At 38.4% G+C, this 18,325-nt stretch overlaps 1 protein-coding gene across 1 annotated transcript; it reads right to left on the bottom strand.

The window, feature by feature from the left end:
• Positions 1-7,816: 7,816 nt before the first annotated feature.
• Positions 7,817-10,287, bottom strand: LOC124264556 (beta-1,4-galactosyltransferase 7-like). The gene is given in 2 exon segments (XM_046699309.1): positions 7,817-9,361; positions 9,364-10,287. Coding segments are annotated over 2 exon segments (954 nt in total). The 5' UTR covers positions 9,887-10,287; the 3' UTR covers positions 7,817-8,930.
• Between the last annotated feature and the right edge of the window lie 8,038 nt (positions 10,288-18,325).

An 18,325-nucleotide genomic window follows, 5' to 3' on the forward strand; every position in this document is an offset into this window, starting at 1 on the left:
AACACTTACCAGGCATATCTGTACTCAGGGACCGTTCATAATTTATGGCTCGGGGAGGTGATTATGATTTTAGAAAAAAAAAAAAGTGGGGTGGTGGTGTGTGTGTTGTTGTTCTGGGGAGGTAGGGTGGTCATCAATTTTGTACACGTTTCTAAAGTGGTATTGTGGGGGTCAGCAATTTTTTCATAACAATAATATTTAAAATTATGCTTAAAGATATTGGAAGGGGGGGTCATTGATATTGTACATGACATGCAGGGGTTGTCACTTACTTTGTACATAAAATGGGGAGAGAAAGGTTGTCAAAATTTCTTATGAGAAGGTCTGACCAAATAAATACACCTGCCGATTGTGCCATTGTTGATCTGTTGTTATATAAAATGTGAGTAAAATGTCATTTTTCATCACTTAATTGTCAACCATGGAAAGTTTAGCCAAATCCATTCAAGATATGAAGGTCTTGAAAAGCCCGATTGGCTTGTTAATCTGTTGTTACATAATATGATTACCAGGAAATCGTGGGTAAAATTCATTATTCGGTTACATAATATGGGGCTTAAATAACGGAGTATGGTAATCAGTACGGTAATCAGTGTAGTGTAACATATGTTGGGATTACATTCTTAGTAACACAGATTCTAGTACTCGTGTTGGTTTGAGTCCCATCCGGGATTCGAACCCACACCCTCAGTCGTAACAATGTGGTGTTGTCGACAAGAACCCGCCTGAGTGGGACGCTGCTGTATGCCGACACAAGGTAGACCGAGTGTTGAGCTTCATCTGCAGGGTAAACAGAAGCCCCGCAACACAGGGGAGCGGAGTGCACATCCAGATAGACAATATTGAGTTACATTTCATTCCTGTAGATAACGACTGGAATGTGAATTTACTTACGTCAGAAAAACCCTGGAAAACAGGTGAAACTATCTCAGGAGACAGAAACCTCTGCAGCTCAATAACAGCTCAGGCCCGGATACCGAGGTCAACAACGGAAGGTAGAATACATGTAACTATGTATTTGTTATCAAGGAAGCCACATTTTTCATTTTCTCAGGAAACGGGTAATTCATAGAGCTCGGGATTACGGAATATGTTCCTCATGATTAATTCCTCGAACAAGTTACAAAGTCAATGGAATTTATTATTTTGGGATCGACAATGCCCATATATAGAGTAAGGGGTGAGTGAGTTTAGTTTTGCGCCGCTTTAACTAGCAATATTCCAGCAATATTATACAAGAAATGGGCTTCACACACTGTATGCCCATGTGGGGAATCGAACCCTTGTCTTAGGCGTGACGAGCAAAGGCTTTAACCACTAGATTACCCCACCGGTCCCTGGTTGCAGAGATCAACAACAGACGGAGTATGTATTTGGTATCAAGGATATCCGATTTTCTACATTTTCTCAGAAAATGGGTAACATAGAATAGCCTATTCTCAACGCAGATTATGTCCCTCATAATAATTGCTGTAAATTCCTCGAACATCAACTTACAAATATAATGGAATTTATTATTTTGGTAACGATAATACCCGTAGAACAGAGGCGATTATCCAAACGTGGGACCCGTGAAGATCCGGGTTAGAATTGGTCTTCAGCAACCCATGCTTGTCGTAAGAGGCGACTAACGGGATCGGGTGTTCAGGCTCGCTAACTTGGTCGACACATGCCATTGTATCCCAATTGCGTAGATCGATGCTCATGATGTTGATCAATGGATTGTCTGGTCCAGACTCGATTATTTACAGACCGCTGCCATATAGCTGGAATATTGCTGAGTGCAGCAAACAAAACAACAAACAATCGTGACGCAAAACACAAACTATCGGGGGCGGTGGGGGCTAATGGATAAAAGTTGGCTCGTCACGCCGAAGACGGAGGTTCGCATGGGTACCAAGCCCATTCCTGGTGTCCCCCGCCGTGATGTTGCTGGAATATTGCTAAAAGCTGCGTAAAGCCAAACTCAGTCAGTCAGTCAGTTACAAGCCTAGGGCTGGGACGGGTAGGAAAAAATGGAATCAAGTACCCGCATGGACTTACCCGAATTGGAATCGAGTACCCGTAAATGTAAGGAATAAAACGCTTCTGTCAACTTTCTGAATATCCAATCACGAGTTGACAGAGATTTTATAGAAAAACTTGAAATGATGTCAATAAGACACTGAAACTGAACATGGGCTATTTATTTTACGTCTGTTTAACCAGGGAGACTATATGTGTTGTAGATTATCCCTGGTTTAACCAATATAGAGAGTAACACCATTGCCGCTGTTACTGCAACTTGACTCCTCACTGCTCATGCTCAGATATATTACAGTCGTTAATAATAACCTCCATTAATCGGACAATGCCAATGATGCAAATGTGTGTTACGTCAATAATGAAAAAGACAAGTTATTGTCTGCCCTTGCCATTACAGAGTTCTCTCTTTTTCCGGGTACTCGATTCCTAGAAATAGGACTCGGTTCCAGCTCTACCCGACCCGGATTCGAGTACCCGAGTCCCGTCCCAGCCCTATACAAGCCCAGTATTGTTGTTACGCGAGATAACGTTCTTATCAACGTTCAGCCAGTATTGTGATCATATGCATTCGTGTATTAAATGTATTCATGTCTGTACATATATGAGAATCGTCCATGAATCATTGACTGATCTGGGGCTCGTTCCATAAAACGATCCCAGTGCTACGATGGTCGTGAGCCTTTGTTAAGATATATGGAGTCACCTTAGCGCCAAGATCATTTTGTGCCACCGGGCCCTGGCTCTGCAAGTAGTTATGTTACAAGCCGTGTATATATACTACTAAAGGAGAACCTAAACATTCCATTCATATGCGATGTTAGCAAAAGTTCAATTTAAATTGTGTTAAAGATCAGCAGTAATATACACGAGGGTAAATCGAAAAGGGTTTAGTCTTGTAGTTATTTCTTTGTGAAATGTAAACACCTAAGATTCAGGTGAGAGAAACAGCGAACATTAAGAAAACAGACTAACCAGCTGTGGTTAGTGTCTGCACAAGCAGACATGTTACCAAAGGACGGATACTTGAAGGATTGGGTATGAATACCCTTCAACTGTCTCGGAAATAGGCAAATGAATTTAAGAGGCAGGGCACAAATTACCCAGAGTCTGGCGGCCCTAAAGATGCTAAAAGTCAAGCGGAAGCTGTCAATCGGTGTCCGACTAGCTCGTTGCAATTCATCACGTCGCTGAGGTGATGGGGAAGAATTTTGTCATGGGGATCAGTTTTAGGTCAGTGCCGTCCATCGTAACTGACACACGACACATGAGCCAACTGTCACCAGGATTGTACGTGTTGACATCAGGTCAGCTGACTCAACATATCCAGGGAACCTTTGACCATCAGTATATAAATCTTATAAAATTCTCATGTGAACTTGTAACTCATGATGCTACCGGACTCCATCGCTTTGATACATCCTCTCTCACACGCACGCACACACTTACATTGTTACTGTACCAGGCTCGACAAGGTGTCTCATTTAGCAAACATAAGGTGACGTATGTACGTACGTATGTACGCATGTATGTGTCTGTCTGTACGTGCGTGAGTACGAAGCAATACGTAGGAGTATATAATATGTCAATATGCATGTGCTTGCGTGCGTATGTATGTGCTTGCGTGACCACGCTGGTTGTCCATGCACGTGTTTATACCACGTTGTGGTAGATAGGGCGTGCGTGCATGTGTCGTACGAGTATGTATGTGTGCGTGCGTGTGTGTGTTTGTGTTTATGCCTCGTCGGCGTTGATGGTGTCGGGTATAATTGGATTGTATGACCAAGGTGATTGTCCATGTGTGTTTTCACGCACGCAATGGGTGGCTCGTTCTGGCGCAAGGTGTCGTACCCTCACTACAACCATGCAGGCTGTCGCCATAACGCTGGAATCTTGCTCAACAGCAGGTACAAAATAATTATCTATGGACTATTCAAAAGCAATTTGTGTTAGAAAAGGTGGACTTATTTCTGTAATAGTTAGCGAACAAATATACAATATACCGTATTTACCATAATGAGAGCCCTTGGTGCACATAAAATTGACTAAGAATGGAAGTTATTATTCCTCCGGTGATTCAACAATGCCACCAATATCATTCGTTTTTTTATATTTTAGTGCAGAGAAGGAAAAATATTAATTTGTTACTATCAATTTTACAAAAAAAACCCATTAATCTAGTCGTGTAACTTGGCTGTGTGTCTATATAAAATGTGTACTACGCAAGATGGGACAGGATGCCGTGTAATGTTTCGGGACTGGCACTGGGCGTTAATAAAGAGTACTTGCGCAGTACTATCAAGAAGTAGATATATTAGCATTACGGTAACTTTACACTCTGCCATGCAGTTTTCAAGCCATTATCAACAGTCTGCTCACAGTTTGATGTTATCATTGCCCAGCATATTTTATCCGCCATATGGTGTCTAATATTGTGATGAGTTCATTGTAAACCTGGCACATCTGTTTGAAGAGTGGGAAAATGTACTAAATGGACCAAACTGATGGCTGGTGTATAATTGAGACTGTAGCGAAGTAAGGTTCGTTCGATATTGTATGAATCCGTTGGAATGGATTCCATTTTAGAAATCATTACGAGTTATATATATCCATTTAATATTGGGATGACATCAATATAATTCAGATTTATTTGTATAGCGATGTACCTGTTGCATGTCACTGAATATCCACGTGCAATTTTGTTCACATACCGAGAGACCTCCTTTTTGAAACTTTAAGAAAGAACTTATATACACCTGGAAAAGGTTAAGCACACTGGCATTTTTACAATTTTACAAAGTTGTATGTTTCGGCTAACATCAGTGGTGTGCACGCACCGTACGTTGGTAAATCTGCATGTAATGAGGAAAATAAATATATTTGTAACCTGGTGCACCTGCTTGTACCCAGGTGCACCAGATAAAGTTCTAAACGTGCTCCAGTAGGTTGAGGTCTGGACTCTTGGCGGGCCACGGAAGGTGTCACAGCGTTATTCCGAATGAAATATGTCACTGCACAAGAACGGTGGCCTCCACATGTACAGGTTATGTAGCAAGAAGATGCCAACAAATTAAATGAGGGACAATAACTGAATCCACCACTTCCTGGATATACTGAACACCCGTCAAATTTCCACGTATTGTCAAGTAAACACGAGAGACACACCCCCTCCGACCACATCATGATGGAATCTCCACCAAACTCTCAAGCGTCCATCAGTTCCATGAAGAGGTCCTCTTTCGACAAGCATATTTTGTTGAAGACCAATTCTAAAACGGCTCTTCACTGGATACACTGTATGAATCCGTTGGAATGGAATCCATTTTAGAAATCCTTACGAGTTATCATCAGATAACTTTATCATGACCAAAATGAAAATATTGCAACAAAAAAGTAGCCCCAGAACTAACTACACCTCAACGATGTCTACTGATTGTCATTACATTTTGAACTAAAGTGGATAAACAATGGCAATAAAATATACTGGGCAAAAATAGTTAGGGATATATGTAAATTTTGAAATTATGAATAAAGATGTATTTATTCATTGACACATTGATAAAATATCAATCATAAATATACAAATATCCCTAACTTATTTTGTCCAGAATAAGTATTTTTCAATATGGCTTTCGTGGCAGCCATATTGAAATTCTGATTAAAATGTCTTGACCTCGTTGCGATGTCATTTACGGGGGTAACAAGTTCTAATATGTGGAATTTCAGATTCATAACGGACAGGGCACTGCATAATCTCACGTGACTTTTTGTACAATGAGCTAAAAGCATGTGCAAGACTTGTCTGTTGGTGTAACGAACTACATCACTAGGGTTGAAATGGTGGCCTTTCGGAATATCAATGCACTGTGGGTTCAACTTTTTTTTCTGTACCTAAACAAAACGATATATTGCTCAAATGTTTTATTTACCCTCGTTTACTGATGCCTAAGCGTAGCAAAATATGATGGGAACTAACGGTTTAAATTCACTCGAATGAAAGCTAATACGAACGAGAGTATTGAGCTTGCTCTTCCCCTGGAACCCGTAATATTTGAAGTTAAGACGTTCCACTACATTATGACCTGAAAATCGGTATCGCGACGAGCATCGTATCCTGACTTTGCTGTATCGTTTCACCCAAGACATTAACACTGGTATTCTGTTCAGGATCTTCAGACAAGATCTGAAAACAGACTGGTTGACAACTCTTATCAGATTCTTCAAGCATGTTAATAACTTGAGAGTTATGTGAAACTTTGGTACTGATATTCAGTTACATATTCATATACCCATGACTAAACACGTGAGTTCATTTTCCTGAGATTATAGTACCTCAAACTTCTACGACTGTGATTAGATATTCACTTCTTCAGTTCAGCCCTGTCTGAGCGACTTTGATTACCCTTGTACACAAATAATTGTATACTTCTGTGTTTTATGATGAAATTGTTATCTTTCCATATTGCCCAAAACCGATTCTCAATTCAAGTATGTATTTAAACAGAATATCTGATTGAATAATTTAGTTTACATTGTCACAATATCATGATTTCATACAAACCATATACTTCTAAGCACTCATCAGTGATTTCTCATAACTCATAACATAAAGTAGACTAATTGTAAAACTTGGTTTATGAATCGATCCACCACAAAATATAAATAAATAAGTAACATCCCAAAACTTTCCATCTACATGAAATAAGTAAATAATCTTGAAAGGATAATAACATGCCAACCATTGGTTCCTTGGTTTATATGTTTATAAAAAAGTATAAATTTTCTCAATTATCACATTCAAAATGTCAATAATTACTAGAGTTTATTTGAAGTTTGTTGTTGTCTCTAATCCTTCACAAAATAAGGAGCAGGAACAGCATTCCAAGGGCTGAATTCATAAAAAAGAACTTGAATCTCTTTTTAAAAAAAAATAAAACTTTTTCAAGTGTTTGATAGTCAAAGTAGGAAAGACAAAGTTTTTTACTTTTTCAGACTTTAATTTTGAGATTTTACTAGAGTCATATTCATAATGCAGCAAAGGCATAAGATTTGTCAATTTCTGACTCAAACTAGTCAAACTAGAAGGTGTTTGACTTAAGTCAGTAAACAGCATGGCTGCCGTCTTTCGCCAAAGGAGGCAAAGTCTCCATGAATACAATGATGTAGACTTTAATATGGTGATATCTTCTAGATGGGAATGCATTAGTTTCGTCACAGCCTAATAGCACCAGATGTTGAGCCCACAACCATTCGTAACCATGACTACATGCCACACTAAAGACACTTATCACATTGAGGTACTTTGCCACTGGAAAGTTTCAGTTAGCTTAGCCGTATTTCCAAAACTTCATTTTTGATTACAGAAAACCATAGTTTCTTCATGAATACGGCTATAGTCATATCATAGCATACTAGTATCAGGTTTAACTGGGAGGAAAGTCTGATATAATGCAGGTCAGACATTTCCACTTCGCTGAAACCCATGAGCACAGGAATGGTGCTGACAAACATGATAAGGACATTCAGATTCAAACCAACAATCATAGGTTCCTGGCAAATCCAAGGGATGTAAGTTTGTAACTCTGCAGAGCAAACATCAACGCATCAGATGCTGGGGCACCTACGTCTCCTCAGAGAAGAAGTTAGACTCATATTATACAACTATAAAACATATTAGTTTATCATGCTGATTGTTGTTTAAGGCTCTAAATGGCTCAAACTGTATAAAAAACAAATGTGTGACCCTCAGGACACATCCTTGTCATCAATATTACAAACAAACATGACAAACTAGGGCATTTTATAAAACAGGTTTATTACCATTCTCATAAAATATATCTTCATTCATAAAACATGTCAAAATTGGAAGATTCATTAAAGCTCTTCAACATGATAATTTGATAAACAAAAAGTTTTATAAAATGAAATTTGTGACACATATCTTCACATTGTTAAAATGTTTTTGAGTTTCTATACTCCTGATGTAGGTTTTGTTTACAAGCAATGAAAGAACACACGACATGATACTGAAGATGTTACCATGAAATAAAAATATACGACATAAAAAGCATAATGGTTTAGTTAAACCTAATAAAATATATTTCTTGTTGCATGCTACCAATCTACTCTTAAAATTGCACCTGCCCCTAATACAAATAACATATTTGTTAGCACTATTAAAAACTACCTTTTAAATTCAAATCCTGTTTTGGCACCAGATCATAAAAGTTTAAACTGGCTATTCATCCTGTTCCTAGTGTAACGAAGGACCAGTCTCATTATTCATTATTGTCATTACTAAGGGTTATTAGGATCTGTAGACTTTCCAATTTGGAACTTCTCAAATGAACTTCGACCATGATAGGTGCATCAGTGTGCATTTTATTCTCTACTCCCTGGGAAGTGTACATCAAGCAGAAGAGGGCGGGACCAAAAGGGGTCAAGTGGTACCTTAAAATCAAGTTCACTTTAAAAGATCTGTGACCTACTTAGGAAATACAGTAGAAAAATAAATCCATCCTTCCCTACCTGTTTCTAAAACATCAACAGAAATAATACATATTTAAAAAGTGACCTTATCATTATCTTTTTGACAAGGAGTCTGCATACATCTTTGAATAAGCTACAACCATAAAAAGGAGGCAAATAGAATAACTATTTTTAACATGTTTAACAAGGTTCATATAAGTATGTAAGCTATAGTGGGGAGAAGCTTTGAGTGATATATACAGGTCTGAAAATTAGCATTGATTAACAGTATTAATACTTGATATATTCATATTCTGCACAGCCTGGATACATGAGGCATGAGGTTGATAAACATGATTAATATTGCCCTTGGAGACATTTCCACAAGTATAACCATTAAAACACCAACAAAACATAATGTTTTAACTTACAAACATAACTTATTGAACATTGTTCTGTGAATAGTTTTGTAAATACCATTCATGATCTTCGGGCTGCAAGCACCATGGGGTTGACTTGACATCACACGTTAATTTCACATTTAGTATGGTCACTGGAGCATTGTCTATAGTCAGTTCTCTTCTACTGGCGATGTTATATTCAACTGTTGACATCCCAGTCTCCCTGTCCAGCCTTCTTGTCTTGTTCCGTTGGTCAAAGTAACGCTTGTTATCCCTGGGCCTTCTCTTCCTGTCATGGACATGTCGGAAGGTTTTGTTTCCTGTCGTTATATTTTGAGGTCTTTGAACAATAATCCCAGCTTTCCTCATTCTAACGTAGAATTCATCATCCTCACGACCCCAACCCCAGTATCGGTTTGACAAACCATTCAGCAATTTGAAATCGGATGATTTCAGGAGAAGTATTCCCCTACGAATGTTTTATAGTGATATAGAGGATGGAGATTAGGTGCAGCAATATGAAAAGGTCCGTTTTCTGGATAGGAATAGCTGAGAGCTGGGTTTAGAGGCAAAAGATCCACATCATGCATGGCAATATAATCAGACACTTCACTGCTTTCACGAAAACCAACATTTATAAGAGATGCTCGGTTGAACCTAAAATTATCAACCTGGTTCACAGCATAAATCTTGTGACGAACGTTTTGATTGTTAAGAAATGAATGCATGTGAGGTACAAATTCCATCAATTCTTCAAACCTGTCTCTCAGAGGCACAACAACTGCCAGGGTGTGGTTGGATTTGTACCGGTCAACTGTAGCTGGTGTCTGGACAGTTCGAACATCCGTCTGCACGGAGTCGCTTTCTTTGGGTGGGCATTGGCACTGTGTAGAATCTGGTAACGGATATCGGGCAAGGTAGAGACAAAACACCAGCGTCAGAGCCAAGCACACTAGAAGAATGTGCGAGGTTGATAACCGCCTCCTGTTGGCCATCCATCAAGTTTAAAACAAAAGTCAACAAATTATACGGAATCCCGTAGCTGAGCGGCGTGTGTTCTTGTGAGAGACAAGGGGCTACTGTTCAGCTCAACTCCAAACCGACAAACGTCATCATTTCGGACTTCTGACATATGGCTCACACATGGGCTGGTCGACTACGAATTGAATGCTACCGAGTGTAACGTACCAGGAAGGTTGATGGCAAGCAGGGGAAGGCGATTCTGTCCCGACAATCTCCGTCAGCTATATGACACATGTAGCCACACAAAATGTCTCTGGAAACGCCTTTTTTCATGTTTTCGATACGACCACTGACTGTGCCTCTCCCAAAAAAATTGACTGACCCATGACAGGTCGTACTCGGCTCTCAACAGCCAAACCACAACAAACGTGCTGCGGTGGAGTTTACGTACTTAAATTGCGGAATGGGTTGACCAAATACGAAAATAGAGTCAACCTGAAACAGCATTGCACATTCTACTTGGAGTGTTTGCAAATCTCCTCATCTTATTTGGAGATTTTATTATCTGGAGATTACCAAAATCGTAAAACATGCTTTGTATGTCTGTAACATTGTTAAATCAGGCATGCAGCTATCTATCAGAAAGTGCTTCGTCTGATACGGATTCAGCATGACAGCATTAAATGACCGACATCTTTTACAATAAAACAACCGTTCATGTACCGTATTAATTAGTGCCAGTCTTAAAATATAGAGATCTAAATAGATAATGCTTCAATCTACTCGGATAATACTCTCATCTATGTAGATGATACATATATTTACATAAATAATAATTGCTTCTGAGTAAAAGATACAGACTACATCTATGCAGATGATACTTAAATTACGTATATGATAGGGGGAGATAGGGTAGCTAAGTGGTTAAAGTATTCGCTCGTCACGCCGAAGACCCGGGTTCGATTCCCCACATGGGTACAGTGTGTGAAGTGCATTTCTGGTGTTCCCCGCCGTGATATTGCTGGAATATTGCTAAATGCGGCGTAAAACTGAATCACTCAAGTATATGATATTATATGAATATAGATCATTCAGTATCGAATTATCGCCCTTGTAACCATATTTTCTCGAGTTATCGACAATAGTTTCTGCTTGTTTTATGTAACTTCATTTATGAATAATGGCCGAATTATTTGACTTTCAACCTTGGTGTTTGTGTTTAGTAGAAATGATCAGATTCTTTAGTTTGTTGTTTAACGCCGCTCTCAGCAATATTCCAGCTATATGGCGTCGGTAATTAAATAATCTAGTCTGGACAAGACAATCCCGTGATCAACATCATGAGCATCGATCTACGCAATTGGGAACCGATGATATGTGTCAACCAAATCAGCGAGCCTGACCACACGATCCCTTTAGCCGACAAGTATGGATTACTGAAGACCAATTCTAACCCGGATCTTCACGGATGAGCTATGACCGGAACATTCAATAAAATAACTCTTCGTTTAATGTGTCGAAGTTTTGTTAAATGAGTTGGTATGAGTTTTTATTTTCATTTTAACGCTGATACATGAAATGGTTTCAGTTGTGAAAATTAAATACAAAAAGGCCAAATGAAAATACATGACCAACATACTGCCAAACAAATTATATATCATCCTGGAAATGTTTTTTATCCAATGTTTGTTGGAACTGCACCCATCTAGGGTGTAACTTCATAGCGCCAATAACCGTCTTAGTAACAATACGCACGATTATAATATCATATATGGAGATGAATGCAACTTCTACGTAGACGAAATTATTATCAATGTAGATGAATTTATAAATCTACGTAGATGAAAGTATGTTGTATGTTGATAATAAGAACATTGTAGACTGTGGCCTAAATACGCTTCCATATGGATGTTCCTGACGTAGATGAAAGTATGTTGTATGTTGATAATAAGAACATTTCAGACTGTGGCCTAAATACGCTTCCATATGGATGTTCCTGACGTAGATGAAAGTATGTTGTATGTTGATAATAAGAACATTTTAGACTGTGGCCTAAATACGCTTCCATATGGATGTTCCTGACGTAGATGAAAGTATGTTGTATGTTGATAATAAGAACATTTTAGACTATGGCCTAAATACGCTTCAATATGGATGTTCCTGACGTAGATGAAAGTATGTTGTATGTTGATAATAAGAACATTTTAGACTGTGGCCTAAATACGCTTCCATATGGATGTTCCTGACGTAGATGAAAGTATGTTGTATGTTGATAATAAGAACATTTTAGACTGTGGCCTAAATACGCTTCCATATGGATGTTCCTGACGTAGATGAAAGTATGTTGTATGTTGATAATAAGAACATTTCAGACTGTGGCCTAAATACGCTTCCATATGGATGTTCCTGACGTAGATGAAAGTATGTTGTATGTTGATAATAAGAACATTTTAGACTGTGGCCTAAATACGCTTCCATATGGATGTTCCTGACGTAGATGAAAGTATGTTGTATGTTGATAATAAGAACATTTTAGACTGTGGCCTAAATACGCTTCCATATGGATGTTCCTGACGTAGATGAAAGTATGTTGTATGTTGATAATAAGAACATTTTAGACTATGGCCTAAATACGCTTCCATATGGATGTTCCTGACGTAGATGAAAGTATGTTGTATGTTGATAATAAGAACATTTTAGACTATGGCCTAAATACGTTCCTCCATATGGATGTTCCTGACGTAGATGAATGGAGTATGTTGTATGTTGATAATAAGAACATTTTAGACTGTGGCCTAAATACGCTTCCATATGGATGTTCCTGACGTAGATGAAAGTATGTTGTATGTTGATAATAAGAACATTTCAGACTGTGGCCTAAATACGCTTCCATATGGATGTTCCTGACGTAGATGAAAGTATGTTGTATGTTGATAATAAGAACATTTTAGACTGTGGCCTAAATACGCTTCCATATGGATGTTCCTGACGTAGATGAAAGTATGTTGTATGTTGATAATAAGAACATTTTAGACTATGGCCTAAATACGCTTCCATATGGATGTTCCTGACGATAGATGAAAGTATGTTGTATGTTGATAATAAGAACATTTTAGACTGTGGCCTAAATACGCTTCCATATGGATGTTCCTGACGTAGATGAAAGTATGTTGTATGTTGATAATAAGAACATTTTAGACTGTGGCCTAAATACGCTTCCATATGGATGTTCCTGACGTAGATGAAAGTATGTTGTATGTTGATAATAAGAACATTTTAGACTATGGCCTAAATACGCTTCCATATGGATGTTCCTGACGTAGATGAAAGTATGTTGTATGTTGATAATAAGAACATTTTAGACTATGGCCTAAATACGCTTCCATATGGATGTTCCTGACGTAGATGAAAGTATGTTGTATGTTGATGATAAGAACATTTTAGACCGTGGCCTTATTACGCTTCCATATGGATGTTCCTGACGTAGATGAAAGTATGTTCTATGTTGACAACAAGAACATTTTAGACTATGGCCTAAATACGCTTCCATATGGATGTTCCTGACGTAGATGAAAGTATGTTGTATGTTGATAATAAGAACATTTTAGACTATGGCCTAAATACGCTTCCATATGGATGTTCCTGACGTAGATGAAAGTATGTTGTATGTTGATAATAAGAACATGTTTTTAGACTATGGCCTAAATACGCTTCCATATGGATGTTCCTGACGTAGATGAAAGTATGTTGTATGTTGATAATAAGAACATTTTAGACTATGGCCTAAATACGCTTCCATATGGATGTTCCTGACGTAGATGAAAGTATGTTGTATGTTGATAATAAGAACATTTTAGACTATGGCCTAAATACGCTTCCATATGGATGTTCCTGACGTAGATGAAAGTATGTTGTATGTTGATAATAAGAACATTTCAGACTATGGCTAAATACGCTTCCATATGGATGTTCCTGACGTAGATGAAAGTATGTTGTATGTTGATAATAAGAACATTTTAGACTATGGCCTAAATACGCTTCCATATGGATGTTCCTGACGTAGATGAAAGTATGTTGTATGTTGATAATAAGAACATTTTAGACTATGGCCTAAATACGCTTCCATATGGATGTTCCTGACGTAGATGAAAGTATGTTGTATGTTGATAATAAGAACATTTTAGACTATGGCCTAGATACGCTTCCATATGGATGTTACTGAAATGAAATTTCATGATCGTAATGTGCTGTAATGTAGGTAATCCAAGTTTTTCAAAAAGTAATGTAGGAATGGAAGTACAACCCTCTGCGTGAGACACATACTGATTTCACACTGGACTAAAGCAGGCTTTTGTACATCATGCAACATTCGTAGCCGTTAAATCAGCTGATCGCACGTGACCGCGTCCTTTGGCTGGTATTGCTTCAAGGCCGCCAAGAACCTGATCCCATTAAGTTGATCTCACAACCAACATTTGATTCGTTTCAAAAGAAATATATATATATATATTTAATCACAAATCCTTATATATATAAGAACATGTCGCGCCTTTGAAAAAATATGGGTTTCTTGTAATGTTGGTTGCTTTGTTGCTTAACACCGCGCTTAGCAATATTCAAGCTATATGGCAGCGGTCTCTAAATAAACGAGTCTGGACCACAAGTGATGGGCTTCACATATTCTACCCATGTGGGGAATCGAACTAGGTCTTCGGCGTGACGAGCGAACGCTTTAACCACTAGGCTACCCCACCGCCCCTCAGGAAGGGAAACAAGTACTACGTTTTGGTACAATGTGGCCAGGAATTGAACCACCAGCGTTCTGCCATCCAAGGGTAGCCTGTCTCACAATGTTTTCCCGTACTGCCTATCCCTCTGCTGAAATGCTAAAGCCCTAAATGAAGCAAGTCTGTATTTCACCAGGTCCTGAATATCCCAACTCACTGGGACTCCTTTTCAATTTAAATGGGTATTTGTTACTATCAAAATTATGTATATTCAGAGACTAAAGGTTAGTCTACCCATAAGGGCTATGTCAGGAACTGGCATGTTTCCACTGACGCCATGGCAGACAAAACAGGAGACAGCTGAGGACTATGTACAACTTTATTTATAGTCACAAATAATGATATTGTGACGTTCTACGCATTATGTACACTTTAGACACACATTCAGATACATTTATACATATCAGGGTATCCATTAACGTAACAGAGTACAAAAAAGGCGTTTTCACCGAATATAACTGTTTGTTACAAACCTGTAAGGAACAAAACATCACTTATAGTGTGACCTTAAGGTAATAAAAGAATTCGTCATTTAGCTAACAAGGAACAGAATAAAGAGAACCAGCAGAGAATAAAGTATTATGACTAACAGGGACAGGTCTATCAAGACAGATAAGAAAACAGGTTTGTCCAGGTAGAAGACAAAACAGGTTTGTCAAAGTCAATGAGAAAATGGATTTAAGATTTGAGAAAATGGATTATCAAAATTGATGAGGAAAAAGGCTCATCAATATAAATGAGAACACAGGCTTAGCAGTGAGGGAGTGAGTTTAGTTTTACGCCGCACTCAGCAATAATCCCGCTATATGTCGGCGGTCTGTAAATAATCAAGTCTGGACCAGACAATCCTGTGATCAACAGCATGAGCATCGATCTGCGCAATTGGGAACCGATCACGTGTCAACCAAGTCAGCGAGCCTGACCACCCAATCCCGTTAGTCGCCTCTTACGACAAGCATGGGTTACTGAAGATCAATATTTTAACCCGGACCTTCACGGGTCACAGGCTTAGCATTATAAATGAGAAAGAATAAAATGAGTGAAAAAAAATAATCCAATTTTCCCATGATAAGATGCTATCCCACTGTGACAGACATCAACACATGGCTCCATATCACCATACATAAAGTCTGGGACAACATAAGATACACCTACATACGTTTTCAGAGGAAGCCTGTTAACTGTAATGACGAAATGGGAAACACAAATCAGGTTTAGTGTTGTAGGTCTATCATTTGATAACAATAGACCAGGGCCCCGTTTCACAAAGCTATCGTAGCGCTATGACTGTTGTAGGTCTGTTACAGTATAGGAGGTACGATAGATGTATCGCTACGCTAGTGTTGTAAAACGGGGCCCTGCTGATGAAATGATGCATCTTGGTACTTCTGTTAATGGGTTAAATCTTCATCTTGATTATGAGATTAAAGAATAATTGCAACATTAGACTTAACAAAATGAGGATTCATGTTTTCGGATCACATCCGTTGATAAGGTTTCGTCAGCATCTGTATTTGTCATTCATACCTTCATCCTCACACACATTCCTCCAGCAAACAAACAAATGGATACAACTGCATCTCACACATCAAATCCTTCTCCTGAAGCAGGACACCAAGATGGCAGGACAACTATGATAGCTAAACACGAGGAACAGCTATTTTGTTGTAGCTCAGTCTTGCATGATGTTAGCTACATTAAACACAGTTGTAGCTCAGCCCTGAATGATGTTAGCTACACTAAACACAGTTGTAGCCCAGCCTTGAATGACGTTAAACAGTTGTAGCTCAGCGTTAGCTACATTAAAACAGTTGTAGCCCAGCCTTGAATGATAGCTACATGAAACAGTTGTAGCTCAGCCTTGAATGATGTTAGCTTAAACACAGTTGTAGCCCAGCCTTGAATGATGTTAGCTACATTAAACACAGTTGTAGCCCAGCCTTGAATGATGTTAGCTACAATAAACAGTTGTAGCTCAGCCCTGAATGATGTTAGCTACATTAAACAGTTGTAGCTCAGCCTTGAATGATGTTAGCTACATTAAACACAGTTGTAGCTCAGCCTTGAATGTTAGCTACATTAAACACAGTTGTAGCCCAGCCTTGAATGTAGCTACATTAAACACAGTTGTAGCTCAGCCTTGAATGATGTTAGCTACATTAAACACAGTTGTAGCTCAGCCTTGAATGATGTTAGCTACATTAAACACAGTTGTAGCTCAGCCTTGAATGATGTTAGCTACATTAAACACAGTTGTAGCTCAGCCTTGAATGATGTTAGCTACATTAAACACAGTTGTAGCTCCAGCCTTGAATGATGTTAGCTACAATTAAACACAGTTGTAGCTCAGCCTTGAATGATGTTAGCTACATCAGTACCAGTTGCTGTTAGTATCTGAAAGCTGTTTGCTACATCAGGAACAGCTGTAGCTTGGACCTGGATGTCAGCCAAGTCAGGAACAGCAGCAACTAGGATCTGAATGATGTTAGCTACATCAGGAACAACTGTAGCTATTGTTTGAATGATGTTAGCTATATCAGGAAAGTTTGTATCTATTACCTGAATGATGTTAGCTTTATCAGGAAAGTTTGTATCTATTACCTCCATGATGTTAGCTGTAACAGACAATACTACCCACTGAGTTAGAAACAACCGAGTATATATAGAAATAATATATTCACTTGTGCATCTATAACTTAACACACACTACTGTACTGTTTACATCTGTTGGATGGGACTATTGAATCTTATTGTGATGTAAGACAGGAAAGACACACAATGTAAAAAATTAAAATTGTTGACATTTTGGGATATTTGGATAGACAGTGGTCATAATCAGTGCATTTTCTAAAGATGAGATTCAGAATTAATTACATTTGTGTCAAACTGATTTTACAAAACTCCTGTAAACACTCTTGATCACCCTAGCTCTCCCTGGAAAAAACCAAAACTTTACACTTATCTTATTGAATCAGTATGATACACTATTAATCTCTGCATTTCGTAGAGATGCAACTTTAAAATGAGGCTGTCTTACGATACACATCCCCATAATATGGGCGTGGTACAATTTGTATCCTTGATACACCACTTCGGTTCCCTAAGTTCATATTCTCTCACTTCTTGCAGATGAATGACAACCCTGAATAATTTGTTTTCAAGTTTCAGATAGCAAAGATGGGATGATGTAGGGGACAAACTTAACCTTTGGGGCAATGTGCAGATTCTGCTATTTATAGCAAACCAGGAAATTACATAGAATCTGCATACACTGCTTCTTGAACAGTGTTTGTTATTATTAACATTACATCAACATAACTTGTAACGTAATGAATTGTATGTATTGCAACACACTATTTGTAAATCGAAATGTTGTAATGTGAACATTCTATTGCGATACAATACTGCAGGGGTGGAAATAACCCATTGCCCGACGCCCGAGTCCAGTGTTTTTTTCTGTCGGGCAAGCAAATTTGTATATCACACTGTACCGGTGTCCAGTTGACTTTCCAATATTAATTATGTTGTTTATTTGAAAAATAAACAAGAAAACGGCCGGTATAGTGGAAAAATGATCAGGGAAAGTGATTTTACATGTGTCACTGTACCGGAGTACACTAGCAATTTTAAAGTTATTCCATCCCCTGTACTGTAATCCTGTATCATTACACCACTAGTAAATGG

Source organism: Haliotis rubra, unplaced genomic scaffold (assembly GCF_003918875.1).
Source record: "Haliotis rubra isolate DU_JTF1 unplaced genomic scaffold, ASM391887v1 Scf93, whole genome shotgun sequence".
NCBI lineage: Eukaryota > Metazoa > Mollusca > Gastropoda > Lepetellida > Haliotidae > Haliotis > Haliotis rubra.